Raw genomic sequence first — 21492 nt, 5'->3', positions numbered from 1 at the left:
AATAACTGCGCACATACCTCATCACAGTTGAAAACCAGGACTTGGCGACCGAACAAACCACCGAGAGCCTTCACTGATTCGGTTTTACCGGTTCCAGCCGGTCCGTACGGGTTTCCACCCAATCCCATGTGCATGCCTTGCGTCAACGTCAGGTAGCATTTGTCGGTCAAGGGCGTGTGGACCAACTTTTGCGCGTTGCCCTGAAACAAACAGAGAAGCATTGAGTGACTTTACAAGGATAAAATTTAACATAGAAACTAGATTTGCAAGGAAACAACGTAGCTGGTGGATTTTGAAAGTGTACACACAAAACGCATTAGCTCATATATTTTACCATTACAAGCAGGCTGATCGCGTTTAAAAGTTATAGTGCTTTGTGTGTATTTGTACGGAAAGAACAGTGATCGTCGGGTCAGCTTCGGCAGTCTATGGCTTAAATCCTCATTTTCAAATACCAGAAGTCACCATAATCTATGTTTCTTGTTTAATTTGCGTCTGTATTGGACGACTTTAATGCCGCTCATTAGTGAAAAAGGAGCATTTATAGCTTGAACTTAGATCTCTCTGTGATTGCTATTGGAATAATAGTGTTTTCGAAAAACTTCTGACTGGCATAAAACGCAGATACCAAAGGACAACATAAGTTTGTGCCAACAACGACTTGATCGCACCTGATACTCGAAGGTGTAGTTAAACTCAGCGTCCACCATTTTCATGACGGTAGATCTTTGTGCGTAATATCTCAATTGCTTCTGCCACGTCCAGTCACCGGTCGATCTGATCCCGGCTTTGATAAGTTGCTCGACCACGTCAATGTTATGAACGATGTCAAGAATGAGAGACTTCAGTTTAAGATCCATGATGTGAGCCTCTGTAAAAATTGTCATGTGTAAAAAAAGTTATAAAATTAAATGTCTGAAAATGGATAAATAGCAAGTGATTTATCATTAGTTACCGATGCGAACCGTTTTAAATTAAAACAAAAACTCTGTATTAAAATAGGGAAGGACAATTTAGAATTAACTTTAAATGCAATCATTCACTGCTAAATTGTTGGAACAGGTAAAGTGTCATTTGATAAGCAGTTTAATTAATGACACACAAACCCACCTGTCTTCCCCATCTCCTGTGCGTTGATGGAAACTGAGGTGTACGATCTCAGTTTCTTATCCAGTTCACTTTTAAGTTGACTCAGGCGATTTTCGCCGATCGCTGCCTCGCAATCCCGGTTGAATGCGATCTGCTCACCCAGACAAAGAATCTGTAAAGAGGAACATGTGTTTCTGGGGTGGTGTTATAAGGGAGACCATCGTGGACTGACCTGCGATGGGAAGTTGCTCGGATCTTTGTTACTTGAGCTGATATTTTTAGACAACAACGACTTCAACGTGTCCTTCATTTTCTCCGAGAGATCCATCAGCCATTCCTAAAAATAAGAAATGTTGCTGCAAACAGAGGTACACTGCCTTGACATATCATGTCTCATCTGCTAGTTGTTGTTGTACCTTAATTTTTTTTATTTGAATAAGGCATACTAATATTAATATATTCCTTGATTTTTGGGTAACGACTTCCAAGGGCCAAAAACCACCTCCTATATACTGTAAAGACTGTCCAACAGGTGCAGTAAGTTAACATCATCGATCCAGCTACTGGTGACTAAGGACAGTCTTGCCCCATAACTAGCCCGGCAACCACTTTGTAATGACTTTGCAGTAGGCGTCAGTAACCTACTGCACTGATGAGATCTGATATGTCTAAACAGTGTGCACCGTCGGCAGTTCACTGATCACTATTGGAACATTTGCGTTCACGAGAAAAGTTTCTTTTAAAATTGACATAAAACATGTTGAAATCAAGCAGTACCTCCACGTCAGATGTCACGTGCACAGAGCGTTCAAGCGCAACGTATTCGCCATCCAAGCTCTTCATGGCGACGATTTCTTTCCTCTTCTCTTCCCCATCCTCAAACTCCACCGAATGGATTCCGGCGAAGAGTTTCTTCAGGTGAGATTGGATAACAACCGGGTTTGTTGACTGGGAAGGTAAAATAAATCGTGAAGTATGTTGAAGGATATTGAAAAAGGAAAACAAAGTATAGTGATTTCTTATAATTGGTGCAGCATCAACTGAAAAAAACGAAAATAACTTATAGACTTAAGGGCATGAAATTTGAAAATATGTACGCAAAAAAAATGTTCAGAAACAATGTCTTGGGGGTTTGCCAATACAGCATATACTGCTAAAACAGCCACAGTACCTTTGTACGATTTACTAATAAAAAAGCACATGTTACCAATATAACGATGCATGCAATGTTTCTAGTCATAAACTAGATGTTCACCTGTCCGAGAATTTCGAGAAGGTCGTCGTCTCCAATGAAGTAAAAGCGAGGAAAGGCGTCTCTCTTCTCCTCGAGGTATTCGTTGAGCGACCTCTGACACCTCTGTAGTTGGTCGAGCATAGACGAGAGTTGGTTTTTCAATCCGGCCCGACCAACAATTGACAAAACTCTCCCATCCCTGCTGATATCCGCCATGATGCCCCTGCAGAAAAAAAAGATAATTTTTATGCTAAAGTCTGGATAAAAATGAGGCTGTTGTGTGATCTAAAAAAGAAGACCAATACCAAATTACCTAGTTTATTTTTGATTTAACGACTCAGGAGACTTACGTAAAGTGACACATGTATTTGTGACATTACTATAGGCCAACAGTAACCACATCATAACAGGATTATATGTTGGTGATGGTTATTACACTCGAACAGCGTTCTTCAGTAGTAAACACAGTTTTGAAAGAAAACAACTCAAAAAACTTTCGTCTGTTTTTCATATTAGTGTATATTCCAACATAAGACCCACCAAGAATGCCATAAATCACCCACCTGAATTCGCCGTCTACTCGGGAGAATCGACCCTGTTCACGAGGAAGAGCCCCGTGACCAAAAATCGGTTCCAGGTAAACCCACTTCCGCTGGATGGCGTTAATCTGGCGCAGATGTTCGTCGAGTTCCACCAGTTTTCGATCCCACACCCCAGCCTTATCTTCGAAGCCGACGTAGTAGGGCGAGTCCTTGAGCGACTGAAGCAGGCACTGGTTGTCGCCCACCTGGTGGACAGAAGAAGTTTTAAACTGGTTTTAGAGCAGAGTTTCTTAACCACCTGTGGGACAAGAAGCTATTTGAAATAAAAGCTTGAACAACATTTAAAAAGAAAGTGTAGCATAGTTACGGAGACAGTGGCCATGAAATTTATACCACAAGTCATCATGGTCACATAAGGATAGGGATTGGAAAATAGTGCTTTAAAGGACTATTATTCATCAGCTACTCTCAAGAGACTTCACGTTTGGAAGTCAATACATTAAGTCTATAAAGTGCCATGCTTGTGGTGAGTGCACAAATGGGCAAATTCGCGAGTCATCCACACACACACCTCGTTGAGTAAATCTTTCCATTCTTTGATAAGTCGTATGGTGGCGTTGTTGCTGTCCTGGTAATCAGTGAAAACGAAAGTGGCGCCAACTCCCCATAACTCCAATTCACGCAAAGCTTCCCTGATTGAAACTTCACCTTGAGCTCGACTGTTGAGTTCCTGGTCGCCAACAAATCAATGTACACTTTGTATGAGTATGTGCGAAAAGATGACAGTGTGACTGTATCAATTATTTGGTCAAATTTGAACACTAAAACGCAATAAAATCCGACAATTGTAGGCATATACAGATATACCAGAACGTAAGGAAACACATCAAAAATTTAAATGTATTTGATACGAAGATTAATAAGAAGCTTTGTCAGATGCTCTAACATGACAAAGTCATAGCATATTTCCTAGCCGACAAAATTTCAAGTTAAATATAGTTTTCATTACAATATGTAAATCGTAGGTGGTCAAATTTTAACACTACAACGCAACAAAACACGAAAATTGTACACGTAGATTATAGGTTAGAGAAATACTATCCATAACTCAAACCCCATTAATACCATTAGGTTGGAAACAAATTCTCTCTAATACATTTGTTATTTTGTCAGGCCAGAGCAATTATCTGTTTATGGCGTAAAATAATTTATTGATGCACAATCTTGAACAAAGAACTCTATTGCAAAAAGTTTAGAACTTTCTGTGCATTGCGTAATTAAAGGACACATTGCAATACACTTACTTTAAGTTCTGTGACGCAGTTGACAATGCTTGGTGCAACTGCCAAGATGTCTTGGAAGGTCAGTCTCTCCAAAGTGGTGCCACGTGGCAAGCCAATCAAGCGGAACAGGTCGAGCCAGTGGTCATGTGACAAATGCTCGCCCCTGACGTATTTCAACGCCGGAACCATGTCCTGCGCGCAAAGGGTTTTGTTGTTGGAAATGCAACGAAATAAATATTGGTTTTCAGCTTTTCTTTTGTGGAACCTTACTGACAAACCTTGTAGATTGAAATGTCTTTCAGCAATTTCACCGTCATCATTGTTGTATCTCCCTTGCGTAGGCGGTCGTCCCAAGACAATAAGAACTCCTCGAATGTGTGGGTTTTCGATCTGTATTGAACAAAATTTAGTTTAAACAGAGATTTTTTTCATTCAAGCAGGGTTTTGAAAAGGCCAGGAAAGTTATCCATTCATCCATAAGTTATCTAATACCGTAAGTTGCTTAGCAAGAAAATGTTTTTCGGATAAATTGACGTGTGTTCATAACGTTTTTTTACCGAAAAAACTTTAGCCAGCCATTAAAGCAAATTAAATTGCATCAATAATAAATACAATTTTTAGTGTAGTATTGGGCGACCCTACACGGTCGAAAACTCGCCTACGCAATGAACCAAATGGTGACAAGCAACACAAAAGCCATGTGAACAATCCGTGGGAACAAACTGCACCTGAAGGATATCCAGTCCTGTTGGGACATATCTATCAAACCGGAATGGAAGTCCTCGTACAGAAGCCACGTGACCTCGAGCTCTTCAAGGTCGACGCGAATTTCTTCGGCCAAACTGAAATCTGGTGCCGGTAATTCGAAATGTTGACACTCCATCCTAATATACAAGGTACAGAGAAATAGGGTCAAAAATTGTATCAAATACACCATTTTTTATTCATGAACCCTAAACCGTCAAAACAATATAATGATAAGTTTAGGTTCAAACATTCATGACTTTTAGGCAAAATATTATCAGGCAAAAACATCGTCGAACTCACAGCAATTGTTCTTTGGTTTGATTCAGTTCAGCAAACTCCTCCTTTCTTTCCTTTATAGCCTTAACAGCTTCGGCGAGCCTTGCTTTGTCGCCAGACTCGATGACGTCATTTCCGGGTTTGAGTTGGTGCCACCTGGCGGCGAATTTGTCCAACTCGGCCACGAACGATTCGACGCGAGACTGCACCCCGCTTTTCATCACCGAAATCTGCGACAGAGAAAAACGCACTTGTTTTGGTTGGACACTTACGAAATTATATGCCACAGTGGTGCTTATTGTTTATAGAAGAGATATATAAGAGAAACTGCAATACCTCCTATATTGTTAAATTTATATTGATGAGGAAACAAACAAGATGCAAATGTTACTTTCAGAATGTTCCAGAACATAAATCCGATAATATTTTTTTTTTACTTTTTTATCGTTTCGTTGACATTCTTCTGAAGGGGTAATCGTACGCATCATTGCCCAAATAACACATAGTCTTTCTTAACCAACACAACATTTAAACCTGTCCACGTATGACTTCCTGGTGACTTTCCACCATAACATCGAGTGAATCCCATCTTGACCTCAGTGCTGATAATTTATTGCCAACTCCTTCACCACACATCTTCCTCAACAAACCATCCAATTTCTCCGCCGCGCTGAATCTCGACTGTTGTGTTGGCATATTTTCCTTCAGTTCCGCGTGTCTGTGAATATAAGGTAACCTTAAAAGTACATTAATCAATAATTTAACTTTAAAATAGGGAAATGGTCATATTGTTTGCTAATTGAGCGGCTATCTGACTTGGGTTTAAATGTTTTCGCAACAAAACAGTTCGCAGTTATGGTTGTTCTCAACATAATTTCTATGGTGTGATTTTGCGATACAGTACATTAAAATACTCTTTAAATTTAACAACATGTAAGGATATGCCGCTTTCAAGGAAGGATTTAAAAATGTTAACAGCAAGGTAAAGACACCAACCAACCTGGCATTGGCAAGACCGATCTCGTGAATGGTCTGGGGCATCGTCTGTAGCGAGTCGCTTGCCGCGTTAACAAACGCAGTTAGTTCTTCAACATCGCGGGTGAGTCGATTGCGCAGGGAGTCGACAAGGGCGTCGAACAGCCTCTGGAGTTGGTCGTCGATCGCGTTCTTCACGGGCGCCGTAGACACGGTCAGACAATCGACCTTTTCCGACACCGGTAGCTTCTCGATTTCTTTGCCTAAACAAGTTGTAAGGGCAAACAAATTAATTAATTTAATGATTAAAGGGATTGAAGGACAATCGTTCCTTTTATTAAAGCTTCAGAATGGCAAAAAAATAACGTCGTTAAACATTGAAATTTCCCTTTAGCTTGTATCGCTCATTCAATAGATTTTGTAAATGCTTTATAGTGAAAAAATTATGTGCATTTCCATAGTTGATGATGATGTATAACTGTCCTCAATAAAGATACGTGCTATATTGCTGATAACTTTTATGACAAACATACCTACAAATAAATAGGCCCTATTTATTATGCCCTAGGCAAAAATAAAGTAATATTTTTCAAATTATTGTGCCATACACAAATTGCCTTAATTTTACCAGCAGTTGCAAAATGTCGTCAATTGACCGAACAAACATGCCACGGCGCTGCAGGCTTGTAGTTTCTTGATTTTACAATAATAAAACATTAGTAATAAATTGTTCACTTATGCGACTCACCTTTCAATTTCACCATTTTGAAGTTTCGCTCATAATCATCGTAAGTTTGGCAATGTGTTGCCACCAACTCATCGATATCAATTTTTCCCAAAACCACCCACTCGCCAAAGCGAGCTTTCACTGCTGCAAGGCGCCTGGAAAGTACAAAAGTACAGCTCTAAATTTTCAAAGTCCAGGTTTCTTTCACTGGGCTCAAAAATAAGGTAAGATAACATCAGCGTTGGTACTATTTTAATTTTATTTAAAAGTAGAAATATCAATTTCGAAATATCCAAACGTAGAAATCACAAGTTAAAGGCCTGTCCCTTTTCTTTAGCCTTGAGGATATTGGCACGTCAAACCCGAAACATTACATATTTTTGTATTTTCAGGTATTTTCAATTTATCTTCTATATATCTATGGGCTTCACTCTACCTGAACAAGTCTTCGGACTTGCTGTAGATTGTGTAGAAGCTTTCGGCATTCCTGTCAATCATATTCGGAAACACGACCTGTCCGGTCGCCACAGGGTCGTCTCCACTCTCCGTCACACCACGGAAGAGTCCGGGAATCCCAATAAAACGTTTCATCTCACGATAAAACTTGGCCCGGATTTCTTCGAAAGCTGGACGAAACTGCAGCCGACCTTGTCTACAAAGAAATCGTGTTTAAAATCTGAAAGCTGCTGAAAAGAGAGTCTACATGTTATATGCGCAAAAGAGCTATAGTCAATGTTTCTCATAGAGTCTTCATGCATGTGAGTTTGCAAAAATGTTAAAAAGAGAAAAATGTACATTAGCCATACTTGACGCCATGACAAATCGTTTCCTGTTGAAGTATATCGTGTCCTTTACATGCCTTTAAACTTAAAACTACACAGTTTCGTTGGAAAATGCGTCAGCAAAAACAATCGTGTAAAAAGTACAGGGAAAATAAGTAAAATCGGATTTAAACAATGACAACATAACTGATTTCCCACCTGAAAGTCAAGTCGACTCGTATTTCCGGCAAATTCTGGTTAAGTGCTTCCAGTCCAAGCTGATACTGATGTTCGAGCGCCTTGTAGATCTGACGGTTCCAATGCGCTCTCCAGCCCCTCACAGCGGTGGCATCCCCACCGGCCTCTCGCCGCTGGATGTCACTCATGATCTTGCGGATCTCCGAGAGCGAGTCCTTCCAGCGCTGTTGGTTGCGTAGCAAGTCCACTCCCATCAAGGTTAAGACCTGAAATCCAGAAGTTTGCTAATACGTATTTTTCATCATTCAGTTTAGAATTTATTATTAACAGTAAAAAAAATCCATACAATCAACGGTCAAGGTCTGTGACTTTCACTATTTTTTGGTTCATCAGTGTTGAATTTCACTTTTTCGTATTTGCATGAAAAAAACAAGAGATGCAAATTAATACAAAGTAATCATTGCAGAAAAATACAAGAACCAAACAGTAAAAATATCCCTGCAAATGGCTACACACGACCTACCTTGTCACAAATAACAGTGTGCTGCTTTCTGAGTCTCCTATTCTCAGTGGTCAATTTGTCAGCGGCGCTTTGTAGCTTCCCTATATATTCCTCCAGGTCCGCCTCTTTGTCCCACGTGATGTGAACGCGTCCTTCGCCCGATACCTTGGATGCTGCCTTCGGCTTTTTGATGATGCGCTCGAAGTTGAGAGCGGATTCGAGCATGAGAGGTCGCTGACTTGGGATCATCTGTTGGTCGATGGTGTTGTAGAAGTGCGCCACCTGACGAAATATTTCTTTAATGTGAAAACCTGTTTTGGGCATAAACCACTCACAAGGAATAAAAAAAGACAACAGTTACATATATATGTTTGTCAGTTTCCAGCTGCAATCTACCTTCAACAACCATAAGCATGTAAAGATGATCTCACCTGCTTCAGTATTACAGCGTGCTTGTAGAATTTCTGAGCTTGCGTCGCAGCTGTTTGAAGCTTGGGTGGAATGCGATGCCCGAGACCGGCCAGCTGTCGGGTCTCCCTCAACAGCGACACTGTGCGGTCAGAATAATGTACAGAGAGTCGACCGTCGTGATGATCCAACTCCATTACCTTGCTGCTGTTTTGCAAACTGTGGATGCAAAACACATTTTTCCATTACAATGCCAAAGTAGCTTGTTATATAGAAGGAATTTTATGGTTTAATTCGCAAGGAAAGAATACATCCCACAATGTGTTTTTTATACGGAAATATTTTTAGGCTAACGGAAACATTATATATCCATTTCTGTAATTTGCAAGTTTCATATGGATCGATAAGTACCAATGAGCATTTGGATCAATGGACTAAACCTTTTGGACTGGTCCGAATATTCAAATAAAAGTTAAAGCATACTCGAACATGCCGAGCTAACGTAAAAACTGTTATAGTTTGTGTATTAACCTGACTGGGTCCGAGGGATCGTTGAGGGCCGAGAGCATGTATTCCGACCACGACTGGAACTGTTCCTGTCTGTAGGCTTCCATCTCATCACGTGACTTCACACACGCGTCCTTCAGTCGCTCAACGTTAGGAAGTGAAGACAGGAGGCTTGTGGTCGCTTTTAGTACCTCCGTCATCTTGGGATAAAAGGTAAAACCAATAACGTTTAACGCCAGTTTCAGTATGGTTCGGAAAATAAATGAAAGTTTGCATTGTTGGAATCTCCTGTTACAGGAGGAGTTGTTAGTTCGCAAAAGCTGTTTTTCTATATGTTTTGTAAATTGTGAGTTTTTGCATCCTACAAATACGAAGTCGCAGTAAAAATAGTCAATATAAATGTCGATGAACCACGGCAAACAAAAAGCGTCAACCATGGCAGTTACAATCTGTGTCATTCCATTGCGGTTCTCACAATACAAAATGTGCATTAAATATTTTACCTTCGACTCCATTTGTTTGATCCAGATAATGTTGCTTACAACATCCGAGAGATTCTTTCCGTTTAAGTGCGCGTTGCTAGGAGCTCCATCACGTGACCTCTGCTTAAACTCGCTCCTTAGACTCTGCCGGAAGAGTTTAGGTTATAGTACACGTGTTAAATTGCCTAGAAAGGGTATTTATTACTTTTGCGTAATTGGTCAGCAGACCCAGGAGCGTCTCGCGTTCCGCTGTGAGCGCTTGGCTGATCCTTGGACGCCGAATCAATTCCTTGTAACGCTGGAACTCATGTAGCAGCTGATGTACCTGCAAAGTTATTGTAAAGTTTAAAGCGCGTTTACAAAACCATGCGCAGACATATGGCAACCTAAACCCACCTTTCCCGACGAATCTTTGAGTCTACGTTTTAGTTTTTCAGATACGGCATCTTCAGCAGGGTTCATCGCCCTTTCGTAAGCTGCCACCGCCGACCGCCACATAGGTTCGGTGTACGGGTTGTAGTGGAGAGCTCCCACCTTGTTGAATGTGTTTGTCAGGCTGTCAGCGGCCGATAGTCGGTCGCGTTCTGACGATGAGAGTAGTCGCATGAGGTGTTCGTGTACGATGCGAAGCTCGCATATCTACGTGCAAGTAATGGGTTGTTTTTGAAATTTACTTGAGGTGAATATAATGATTGTTCATAGTAAGCAGAAAAGTTTCTTTCAAATCCAAGGGATACAAGCCTTGGTAAACAGGCAACGTGCACAGAACGTGGAATAAAACACCACCTCTATTTTCATCTCCTTTGGAAAAGTGTTTTTATTTTGTACAGCCACGTACTTAATAACAGAAGAATCAGAAATGTCATGATTTATGTGACACAAAGCTCACAACATTATTGGTTCACATGCAGTTTCTTCGTGTGTTCGGCTCTGATGATTTGTACCTAGTTGGTACCCACCGGAACGACGACGACTGCAGGGTCAGCCACGAAGTGAAATAGTGTATGTCTGGGTAGTTATCTGGCCACTAATGAGATCTGACTGGTCGAAACAGTGTGTACTGTCTGCAGAATTTTAGCGCAACTTTTTCACCTCTTGAAATCGGGCAGAAACTTTCGCCACATTTTTCGGCTTGTACTTTCCGCTCTTCCACTGGTGGGTCGGGTATTGCTTCCACAGGCGGGAGGTCAGTGTTTCGCACGTAGACGTCCACCGCTCGCATATCTTGATCGCCTCACGTAAAGCTTCCCTGACCGCCGCAAACGACCCTTCCCAGATGGAGGAAAAATCACCTTCCAGGCGTTTTTGCGCGAAACGGCAAAACTCGTCCCCTGCAGGTCAATTGGATAGTTGCAAGAAAAATACACACGAAATCGTATTCAAAACTGAAAACACACCATTTTAAGGTCAAAGCAAAATCATAAAGATAAGATAATGAGTGTATGAACTAGTAGGCTACCAATAACGTCGAAGAGGTTGACCATTCTTTCTTCCGGGTATTCGGCATGCTCTGTTTGCTTCCACAGATCGTCAAGACTGTCATGCACGATTTCCACTACTTCCAAAGCATCGCCTAACAACATGAATCATAATGTTTCTGTTGCTGCCAGGCACATTGTATTTTAATAGTCTGTTCTTCTGGCACATTAAAACGTAACATTCAAACATGAATCATATTGTCAAGAAATTGCATACAAAAAAAACATAAAACAGACAAAGGAGAGTTTGATTTCTTTGAATCGCCTGTATGGTGTCTATGGCTAACAGAGACTCAGTATCGGATTAGTACAAAATATTATATATAATCCTGAGTCATCTGTCTGTTTAAAACAGACAAAGGTTATACTTAATGCCATGGTCTCCAAAGTGGTAAACTGCTGTTCCACCGGCTTCAGTAAATCACAGAAATGTTGCGACCTTTCTTGATCTTCCAGTCGAGCTCCAGATATTGTCATGTCAGCCCAGTATCTGCATTCATCCAGCGGAGTAAAAATGCCTGCACAGTTAAACTTTATTTGGAATCACAATCACCAACACAATATCGCTTCATAATGGTGGGTTGTTTGTGTTGGCATAACAATGGTCAACAAATAGTTTTAAATGCATATATTTCCTAAGGTCTGATGAATGCATCAACCAACAACTAACCTGAGAAGTCATTGTCAGATGATCTCTTGCTTGAGGAGTTTAGGCCTGATTGAGATTTTCTTAGAACCCCGCCCAAGCTTTTTTCAAGATCCCCTAAGAGTTTGTGGACGTTTTGTCCTACACCGCGGTTGGTGGTGTCTTTCAACAAACTTGGCGCAAATACCTTGTTAAAAAAACAAAATGTTTACTTGGCAAACTGAATGGGTTTACAATTACATTATGCAGTAAATTACAAGTGATTTCAGTACAGACCTTCTTCACATTTAAAAATAAAATATATACTAAGTAATATTCATCGAAAGTAAATACACAAAGCAAACACATGATGAGTTTATTTTAGAGTTGAAACACTTAAACGTTCTGGGCCACACCTTTTGCACCATGTGGTAAAGCCCATTGACGGGATCAGGCATGGTTGTCATCAAAACATTTGAATGAAGATTCTGCATTGTGATCGGCTCTGGGCGCAACTTGAAGAATATCAGTGCACTCTCAGTGCTGGCATCACTGGTAAACTGCAAACACACATTATTTTTACCAATAATACTTTTATTTATGCCCACATATACTCACCACATTGGAAACATGCAAACTCTTTGCAGCATCTTTTGAAATAACCAATGTCATAGAGTTGCCATCGTCAAGAAATGAGTTAGTTTCCTTTAAGTTTTGAATATTCAAGTTGTTGTTTCCATAAGTTTGACTGATTAATTGAATCAGAAAGCTTTTTCTTTCATCTGTAGCCATTGTTTTTCAAAGTATAGCTTAATGATACAAAGGAACACAGGCAAACCAATTACATGGTTTAATATCAGAAATAATTTAACCATAAAAACCACCTGAAAAAGTAGAACTGAAGTACTTGCACCAAGTGATTATGTTTCGGAAAAACTGTTAATTTTAAAAGCTAATCACTTTAAAAAACCTGACTCTTATAGGTCTTAGGTTTGCTGCCATTAATTACCTTTTGAATACTCAGTTATATTTTAGTAGATAACATAAAAAAAACTCATGATTGGTGTTATTTACAATGACACTATTTCTTTCTAATCATTACGTTTCCAACAACCGCAAAAATACACAACTACCGTGAAGCAACAGCTTTCATGAATTTCATTGTATTATCGCTTTTCGCATTCTTGCGGCAACCGCTACAATTACGGTAACATCGTCACTCAGTGCAAATGTTTTATTTCCATGTTTGAAAACAAATAGTTTGCGGATTTTATTTCGACATGCTTTCTTTTTTACATTTTTTCCTTACGTTTTTAAAAAATAAATTTAGTGATGCAGGCATTTAGATCCACATAGCATTAACTGAACTGACAGTTCCTGGCCCCACTTAAATACATTTTTAGGAAATATTAAGCTAAATGGACGGTTTAGGTTTTATTTTCTCTAACTTTCGGTTCGTTATGAACTTTGGTCGCACGTCATTGTTAATCAACCAACCTGAAATTAAAATATTTCACACACGGGCACTAATCAGCAAACGCGGTGTTAACAGTACTATAATATTTGGGAACACGCTTGTTCTTTAGTCCACAAATCTAGTAAATTAAAATTTTGCAACTCTACGTAACGCAAATACTTGAAATACCAGAATCTTTCAAACACACACACAAAATCCTTTATCCTCAATGTCCAACACTGGACTCCACACTTGTATTTCGCAAAATTGATCGGAAGAGAAAAAATAAACAAAACATTCAATAACATCGCATTCGGGAGCTGTATAACACAAACTACAAACAAGTTATGTGCTCTATGCGCCCGTCTGGGTCATCTTCGGACTGGAAGCTTATGGCTCGCTGCGAATCGTAAAAATACCTTCTTGCGTGCAAATGCGGTCTGGAGTCTGTGACGGCACGAATACTTGGCTGCGCGGACATGCGGCCACCCTTGGAGTCCGGCAGTCCTCTGGTCTCCTTTTTGGTCGGCGGAAAAATGGTGAGTATGACCGGCAAAAAGAAATATACATGGATGGCGGTGATAAGCGCTAGAATGGCAATGCTAATCAGCGGTGCTTGGAAACCATAGAAATCGTTTGTGAGCAAAGCGAGCAAAGAAAACGCCAGCATAAGCAAGCAATAATAGTTGGGAGCGGCGACAGTGCGCAGAGCAATTTGGGACCAGTTTGAACGTCCGCCTCCTTTTCCGTCTGGCAAATAAAAAGTATGCTGTAAACCATTCAACACTCATATAACATTTGTTGTTGGCGCTTATTCAAAGCCGAATTTAACCGAACTAAAGTCTGATAACCAAAGACAAAGACATCACGGAGCATTTTATGTGAAGCTAAGGCTAAAAATCTACACACATATCTTGCCCAACAGATTATTGTTTTTAAGAACGGTGTGTTGTCAAAGTTGAAAAATCCAAACAAGCGACTTACTTGTAAATACATCGAGCAGGTCATAAGTGAGAGCATTGGTGTACGGAAGGGCGAATATCACACACGGCAGGGTAAACGGGTCGAGGCCAATACGATTAAAACTGAGAAAACCGCTGACTCCAAACGATGCAGAAACCGACATGAGAGTAGAGAAGAAGGTTTGCCAAACTGTCCTCATGAACAAATTTGCAGCGATAGTGACTGAAACAAACACATTATGATATATATTCCGTTGTTAAGAGCAATGTGTGTTACGCTGTTCAGTAAATAAAAAGATTGTCAAGTGTTGGGGGCGCTGAGAAATACACAGGGAAATCATAATACCAGGGATTACAAGCATGGCTTTCCGCATGGCCTACCATGCACGCTTTCAATTTTAGGTATCATCTTGACATTTATTGTTTGGAAGCAATTTTAAGATTTAGGGTTTAGCTCAATGTCAAACTATCCATGGGTCGTGACCCCAGATTAACCTTTGGTCACGTAGTTTGTTAATCTTGTTCGAATATGGTGTTGTCTTAATGATTTATGAACCGGCGTGCGATAACTCTTTTTTGAAAGACTTTGCCCGATACTATAGCGACAATAATTGGCAGTTATGTAAATCCATGCATTCATTACAAAAAAACTAGACTTCCCCACTAACTAAAAAAACTTAAGTAGTGTCATGTGTATAAGTTTTAATTGAACTGTTTACAGACACAAAATCATACTGCTAATATGCATTTAGTAATGAAAAGCTCGTCTGGCAAAAGAAAAACTTGTTTGTTCGACGTTTCGGTTGTTATACAACAAACCTTCATCAGGATAATGAAGTAAAAACGCCCACACGGCGATAAATAGTCACGCGCGCATAAAGCAAAAAGGCAAAAGAGGCAACTATGCTAATATGCATTCTTGCAAAAAAAATCCAAACAGCTCTGGCAGCTATCAATCCCAGGTCGATATCGACCACCCTGAAAACCACAGGCGCAGATAAACCTGAGCCCATGCAACAACAATAAACCACGACACCGAAACCAAATTAAAAGCCTCATTAAATTCTTACCCACGCCGAAGGCTAAAAGGGTCAATATTGCACTGTCGAAAGCCTTCGCATCAATCGTTCTCCACCAGTCAAGTTCATATGAGTGGATAAACAGCTGAGGGACGATGACTGGATTCCTTTGCTCGACAAGTTGGTCGAACCATTCCAGTAAAGCCCGTTTTTCTCCAGGCAGCACTGTGTCATTTATTTCGTACATCCACCTACAAGTTCACAATTTTGAGGAAAGACCAGCATGTTGCGCAACATACTACAGTCGGTTACGTGATAAAATATATAGAAATGATACCATGACTGCATACCTAAAACTTATTAATGGCACGCCCTCGAGTGCGTCACTATTAACATTTGCCGTGGTCAAGAGTGAGGCTGGTTCAGCGAATACGATATCTGCGGCAAAATTCGACTTGAATTCGTAGGTCTCGGTAAAGTTCACCCAAATGCCGCGCCAGTCCTCATACTCCGGAATCTGTTCAAGGCGAAATACTTCCTCCGTTTCTACGCCCAGCGGCTCGAGGGCACCGTCCACAAAATCAAACGCATATCCAGACATTCTGTCATAGTTCTGTTGTTGCTGCTCTTGGAACTGCGACATTTCTTCATGTGTGCCGTGCCTAAAAAAAGAGGTAATTATTATTGTGCTTGAAACAGTGCACTTACAGAACAGTCTTACCATACATAACGACCCAACCAGTTCTCTTTTAAACCTTGACAAACAGCCGGTGACGACGAGATACCGAGGTGAATGTGGTAAAGCTCCTGCAGGACTTCCAGCTGCCAAGGGTTACCACGAAACTGTCCAATAACAGCAAACCGCGGACCGAACGGCTTGAAATCATTTTCAGCCGAGTCCAAGTATTTGTAGGCACTGCTTCTCTGAAACGACAGACAGTCAATGTAACTAACGTGTACATGAATGCATTAAGCGTGAAAGTTGTCCCAATCGCGAAACTACGTGTTTAAACCCACAGGTATGTCTTAAATTGTTATGGTAACACACTCATCATATTGGTTTCCAGAGAGCAGAGCATATAAGTCCGTACATTGACAATACGTCACATTCGGTTACGTCCGATAAATAGCGTGCTTGCCAATCGCACCAACAGATCAATTAAAAAGGATAATTGCCGTATACTCACGGGAGACAGCAACATGCGAGGTTCGATCATCTCAGTAAAGTGAAGACAGCCGACGTACCCAAAAGACACGTAAGTCAAGTAGAATAGGATCGTGATGGGACGGGCGTAATTCGTTACAATGCCACGAAAGTACGAATTCATTATGTCCGCTAACTTTTTCTTCGTCCTCTAAGAAGGAAGAAAGAGTTAGACTACAATTTGTGTAAGCCTTAAAAAAATTGCCTTTTAATTACCCACTTTTTTTGAATATCATAGCTTTTTGTTTAAGTAAAGTCGATTGGTATACCTGCATATTCGGTTGGCGTTGCTTCGTTTTACGGGATGACCGTTTTCGCGAGTTTGCGTCCGAGGGCCTGATGTAACACAAAAAGTTTTTTAGTAATTAAGCCGTATCTTCCAAATTTTTTCAAGACTATCACATTGGGTTGACGAATTTTCAAAAACCCTTTGTCATATGATTGTGTCATCAATATCATGGTGCTAATTCCGACAGTAAAGGGCAGACTAAAATCGAAAATAAATTCGTATGTCCAAATAAGGTTAGGTGGCAAAAAACCTACTACATGACAAGTGATCGTCACTTGACAGGAAATCACTATATAGGAGAGCGCTTTTTATATTTTATACATTGAAGTGTTTCAAAATCTCGTCCAAACTAAGTAGTTGTACGACAATATTGTCTCATTGATCTTATGCGAAGTACCACCTACCGCGTATTAGATTTAAATGCGATCAATATATTGCGTTTAAAACTACTAATGCTTCGTCGCAAGCACCAACAGTTGATCATATTTACGCCAGTGATATAGGGTAAGAGTAATGTCTACAGCTCGCAAGAGATACCATTACGCTAAGGAAGATTCAAAACAACCCTCCTGTCAGAGGTAATGCGCGTCAGAGCGAACGGAGTCGAACAAAAGATAAACCAGGGGCGTAATAAAAATCATCCCGGACAAATACCGAACGCCTTCCGCCCTAAGCAGCTACTTTCCCTACTAAGCGGGAAGAAATCGAAACTACTCATGAATGTTTGATGCTTGTCTTGTAACAGTCTCCGCGATCGGTCAATCTAAATATAACCCACGTCGCTTTAGAGTAAACGGACCTTTCCTCCAGGAGAACTCTCTCTTCTGCTTCCGACGACAGAGACCTGGCGCGGGATCGCGTCACGATTTCACGAAGCGTTCTGATTGGCTGACGCAGATGGCGTTCGAAGAGTCGCGCACAAGCGGGTAAGAAAGTGGTTTGGGCGATAAAGTTGAAAGTAAAACCTGGAACAGGTACGAGTAAATTTCCAGCATGTAATGTTTTGATGTCTTATTTAGAATGCACTAAAGGTGTATAGTATTATATCGATCAAAAACGACAAATTATATGATGAACAAAGATGGCGCCGACGTAACAGTGTACTTGGCACGTGCAGAATGTAATTGTAATCCGACACATAAATTCATTATTTATTCAAAATGATAATAAAAGTATGCGGCAGTTCGACATATCCCTGATCTTTATGCCTTAAGCAATTTTCTTTGCAAGTGTGGGACAGATTTACCAACGCATGCTGTGCTGCTAAAGTGTCTGAAGGAGTCCAATTGGGTTGAAGTCATAGAAGTCGCTAGAAATGTGGCAATAAAAACCAAGTAGATGATGAACGACGGAGCCATAGCTTTTTGGTACAGTTCCGTATATTTCTTTTGGTCTGAAAAGTAATATATGTTTAGTTACTTGCGCTATCTATCATGAAATGCATTTGAATACCTTGTTGTTTATTGTTTTCGTCCTGTTGTTGTTGCTGTTGCGTTTTGAAAACCAAGACGTCCCAAAATCTTACTTGGATGAGAGGTTGGAATGCTGGCAATAAAATCTTAATTCGGTGAAAAAGAATTTTTCAAACGCTAATTCTCACCAGCAATAAAAACTGCCACTTGGACGAAATTGAAGCTCAAACGTCCAATAGATAAAAGGTGAATTGTATATGTGCTTGCGAGTGACATTGCCAACGACGCAGCAGCACAAAGAGCCAAAAACGAAGCCCTGAGCACATGTTGTAGAAGCAATTACAATAAGGTCAAATGAAAAATTTACAAACGCCAAGGGATGTAAATTTAATATAAACTGCGCAACGTCTACTTGATGCATGGCTTAATAACACGCCCTATCGATATGAAGATCCATCAGCGTTACGTAAAGCACCAAATTTGTCTCGTCCAGTGCTTTTAAAGGTCGCTTACAGGCAAACTCCATCTAGGCAGGTAATGTATATTCCCAACAGTGCCGCAGCTACGCAACATAGCAAGATCACGTGCAAGGGCCGAAGACCAATCAGCGACTGCCATTGTCGACCAACGCTTTCCGTCGTCATGACGATGATGTCCGATCCGTCAATATGATAATTTAGGATTGCTTCTTCGAACTTTTGCAGCCAAAGCCTGTCATAATGGACGATGGTTGTAAAGTTTGATATATTATAAGAATTGTGGGACTCACGCTACGGATGGTTTAGATGTCAGGTTGTTTTCGTCACGTACAAGATAAGATATGTGGAAGGCGCGCGCCGACAGAAATTGTGTATTGTGGTAATCCAAAAGACCAACACTTTTTTCAAGAAAAACTGTAAACAATCAAAATACGAAACAGTTAAAATTAAAAAAAAAATCTTTCAGACAACGGGAATCAGCCTGTTTTGCTAAGTGGTACCGACTGATTTGTTCTATCTTGTCAGGTATGCAAAATTACTCACAAAGAGTAGAAACTGACGATGTCGTAATGGCGAAATTAATATTTCTGAGAAATTTCAAATAAAAGATCGCACTGGCGCTAATCGTCAACCACTATTTGTGAGTAATTTTCGACAGTTATAATTTATTTAACTATTGCGATTCCGCGCAGCAGATTTTTATATTTTATGGTCATGGCGATACTATACCAAGTTTAAGTCCAATCACAAAAATCAAGTCACTGCATATATTGCGATATCGCGACGTAATTGTATCAATATAATGCAAAAATTGTGCTGAATACATAAACCAATCAATTGATTGCTATGGGAATTTTTTTGCTGACTTTTTTTGGTGGCTTTCTTTGCTTCCTCTGGCCGAAATCTCGTCGAATCAGCACGGTCGTCGACAATGGCACCCATTTCAGCATAAGCGGCCCCAACCTTGTCATCCACAAATATTTCTAATTGCAGCGTTTTGTCGTTCCGCGATCTATTAATAATGCATGTCTTCAAACCGTTGCGCCACGTCCAATTATTCCACTATTCACTGTCGCGCGCGGGGGCGAGGGCGAGGGCGAGGGCGGCAAATTGAGGTTGGTTTAAAACTCGATAAGCTTCGATTGAGGTGGACAAAGATAAAGTTTGAATAACAAATTCCTGTCTTTCTTGTTACCGACCACCCTGTTTGTCACGTTTGTAATCGCTTGTCATGGGCAGATGATAAACAACCTGGCGCTTGATAAGAATAAGTAACAAATTTGATACCTTAGGAAAATTTCTAATAGCGGGTCAAGGTAACAGGATTCTTCGGTTGTAGAATTGGAAAATTCATTCACTTGTTTGAGGCAAATATCCCTGCCAAGTAAAAGATCCATAAGAAAACGTAAATCAATGTACACAAATGCAATAATTGTGGGACAAGTATATCGTCCACAGGTTCTCTCAACATTGCAAATCGATACTGATTTTATTTTTCAAATTGTTGTAAGTTAATAATAAACGTTTGCCACAAAGGCATTATCATTTTTGATAACTTATTTTGACTTACTTGTAAGTTATTGTGCTGTTTGTCACTTCGTCGTGGACAGTTATGTTGGTTATTTGTCGGTGCAGGGCAAGGACTTCGGAAATACCATTGTCAGTTAGCAAATCCTTCTTGGACTTTGATCGTATAACAAGATGGCCCGAATTTGAACTGTAACCCAACTGAGCCCAGGTGTTTCCAAACCATTTCTATCAGGAAGATAAATATGGAGTTTGTTTTCTAATGTACTAAACAGAGAAATAAACATTTCACGTAACGGGCCCTCTTAGCGCGATTGTATCTGAAATTCAGCACCTTTGCGTCAATTGAAGCCTTTTAACATCATGAAATAATCCATTGGATCATGCATCGATTTTCTGGCAGTATTTGAAAAAGCCGAGGCACTTGTTTGCTCGCAATTGTACTTACGTCTTCAAACGTCTTTATCCGTTCGTGAGAGTTTCCGCTCAATAGAAACATGTCTGTTATGGCCGATGCGAAAGGGGTCTGCGCCGGCGCATTGACCAAAGCGATAACTCCCAAAACAAGTGCAAAAAGAGCAGGAACGACGACGAACCATGTTTCGTGGACAAAAATTGTGTTGCCCAATATACCGGAACAGATCTACATGAGAAATTACGTGATTATAAATACCTAAATGTATGTTTTACGGACATTTACTCGTGCTACAATGCTGATCATGATTTGATTGCTTTTTAGCTACATAGCAGACCAGCGCTCACCTGAAAAACCGAAACGATCTTTGTGCGACATTTTCCAGAAAATGAAACCAAATTATTTTTCTGTTTATTCTCCATTTCGATGACGTCCACGTAAATAGCACAATCTCCTTTTACATATCAACTCTACAACACTTGTAATTGCACATCTCTGCAATGCTGATTCAAGTTATTATCTCTGTAACCTTCACAACGAAAATCAACCCTTTCCTTTACGATACAGTGAGCAACAACACAACCGGACCTTTCCACAACACATTTGTCCGCAGTGACGTATTTCAGCGAATCGTCAGACTGAGCACCGCCCGTCGTGCATCACTGCTCTTATTTTTATTTGCGTTCATTGGGATAAATTCGCACAACATTTTGACATCTTTTAACTTGGGAATCTTGATCATCAATACAAACAAATTCAGAGCAATGACCAAACTGCACCAACGCGAAGCTCACGTCTTCTTCGACCTCTCTAAAAACTTAAATCTAAGAAGTAAGGTATCTATCAATGGTAATCCTGATAGGCGCTGGGAACATCCACCTTCAATTACGCGTTC

At 40.4% G+C, this 21492-nt stretch overlaps 2 protein-coding genes across 4 annotated transcripts in view; both read right to left on the bottom strand.

Moving 5' to 3' along the window:
* The window catches only part of LOC145911708 (cytoplasmic dynein 2 heavy chain 1-like), a 34376-nt gene extending 21662 nt beyond the window's left edge, over nt 1–12714 (bottom strand). For both annotated transcript variants that reach the window (XM_082999126.1, XM_082999127.1), the window contains exons 1-29: nt 12453–12714; nt 12251–12394; nt 11880–12042; nt 11578–11727; nt 11191–11304; nt 10824–11062; nt 10128–10370; nt 9937–10056; nt 9753–9875; nt 9274–9449; nt 8766–8961; nt 8356–8616; nt 7854–8098; nt 7310–7525; nt 6895–7028; nt 6172–6409; nt 5706–5889; nt 5196–5401; nt 4877–5032; nt 4427–4538; nt 4170–4340; nt 3437–3595; nt 2887–3110; nt 2345–2546; nt 1867–2037; nt 1322–1426; nt 1111–1261; nt 672–871; nt 18–200 (exon numbers count right to left, since the gene is read on the bottom strand). In XM_082999126.1, the coding sequence (XP_082855252.1) occupies nt 18–200; nt 672–871; nt 1111–1261; nt 1322–1426; nt 1867–2037; nt 2345–2546; nt 2887–3110; nt 3437–3595; nt 4170–4340; nt 4427–4538; nt 4877–5032; nt 5196–5401; nt 5706–5889; nt 6172–6409; nt 6895–7028; nt 7310–7525; nt 7854–8098; nt 8356–8616; nt 8766–8961; nt 9274–9449; nt 9753–9875; nt 9937–10056; nt 10128–10370; nt 10824–11062; nt 11191–11304; nt 11578–11727; nt 11880–12042; nt 12251–12394; nt 12453–12626 (5160 nt within the window). In that variant the 5' untranslated portion in view covers nt 12627–12714. The remainder of the gene's footprint in view (nt 1–17; nt 201–671; nt 872–1110; nt 1262–1321; nt 1427–1866; nt 2038–2344; nt 2547–2886; nt 3111–3436; nt 3596–4169; nt 4341–4426; nt 4539–4876; nt 5033–5195; nt 5402–5705; nt 5890–6171; nt 6410–6894; nt 7029–7309; nt 7526–7853; nt 8099–8355; nt 8617–8765; nt 8962–9273; nt 9450–9752; nt 9876–9936; nt 10057–10127; nt 10371–10823; nt 11063–11190; nt 11305–11577; nt 11728–11879; nt 12043–12250; nt 12395–12452) is intronic.
* Nucleotides 12715–13540: 826 nt separating this feature from the next.
* Nucleotides 13541–21160, bottom strand: LOC145910418 (uncharacterized). 2 transcript variants are annotated; one of them, XM_082997538.1, is made up of 18 exons: nt 20945–21160; nt 20631–20825; nt 20226–20410; nt 19943–20032; nt 19522–19667; nt 18946–19069; nt 18690–18887; nt 18365–18492; nt 18217–18309; nt 18011–18157; nt 17543–17729; nt 16745–16811; nt 16459–16626; nt 15993–16195; nt 15622–15933; nt 15323–15522; nt 14275–14475; nt 13541–14040 (listed from the first exon to the last, which is right to left on the bottom strand). In XM_082997538.1, exons 1-18 carry the CDS (start codon nt 21017–21019, stop codon nt 13625–13627), a joined length of 3135 nt encoding a protein of 1044 aa, XP_082853664.1. In that variant the 5' UTR covers nt 21020–21160; the 3' UTR covers nt 13541–13624. The 2 variants fall into 2 exon arrangements, with proteins under 2 accessions (XP_082853664.1, XP_082853665.1); XM_082997539.1 differs by having other exon boundaries at nt 17564–17729; nt 20945–21159.
* Nucleotides 21161–21492: the final 332 nt, after the last annotated feature.

Source organism: Ascidia mentula, chromosome 8 (genome assembly GCF_947561715.1).
Source record: "Ascidia mentula chromosome 8, kaAscMent1.1, whole genome shotgun sequence".
NCBI lineage: Eukaryota > Metazoa > Chordata > Ascidiacea > Phlebobranchia > Ascidiidae > Ascidia > Ascidia mentula.
This window is presented reverse-complemented; position numbering and strand designations above follow the sequence as displayed.

Bases quoted from the DNA above. Each gene is read 5' to 3' on its own strand.
- LOC145910418 (XM_082997538.1), bottom strand. From the start codon at position 21,019: ATGGAGAATAAACAGAAAAATAATTTGGTTTCATTTTCTGGAAAATGT. The intron at 19,070-19,521 runs GTCAGCAAAAAA...GATTGTTTACAG, and splicing joins AAAGAAAGCCACCAAAAAAA to TTTTTCTTGAAAAAAGTGTT. The intron at 15,934-15,992 runs GTAAGACTGTTC...CTCTTTTTTTAG, and splicing joins TGGTTGGGTCGTTATGTATG to GCACGGCACACATGAAGAAA.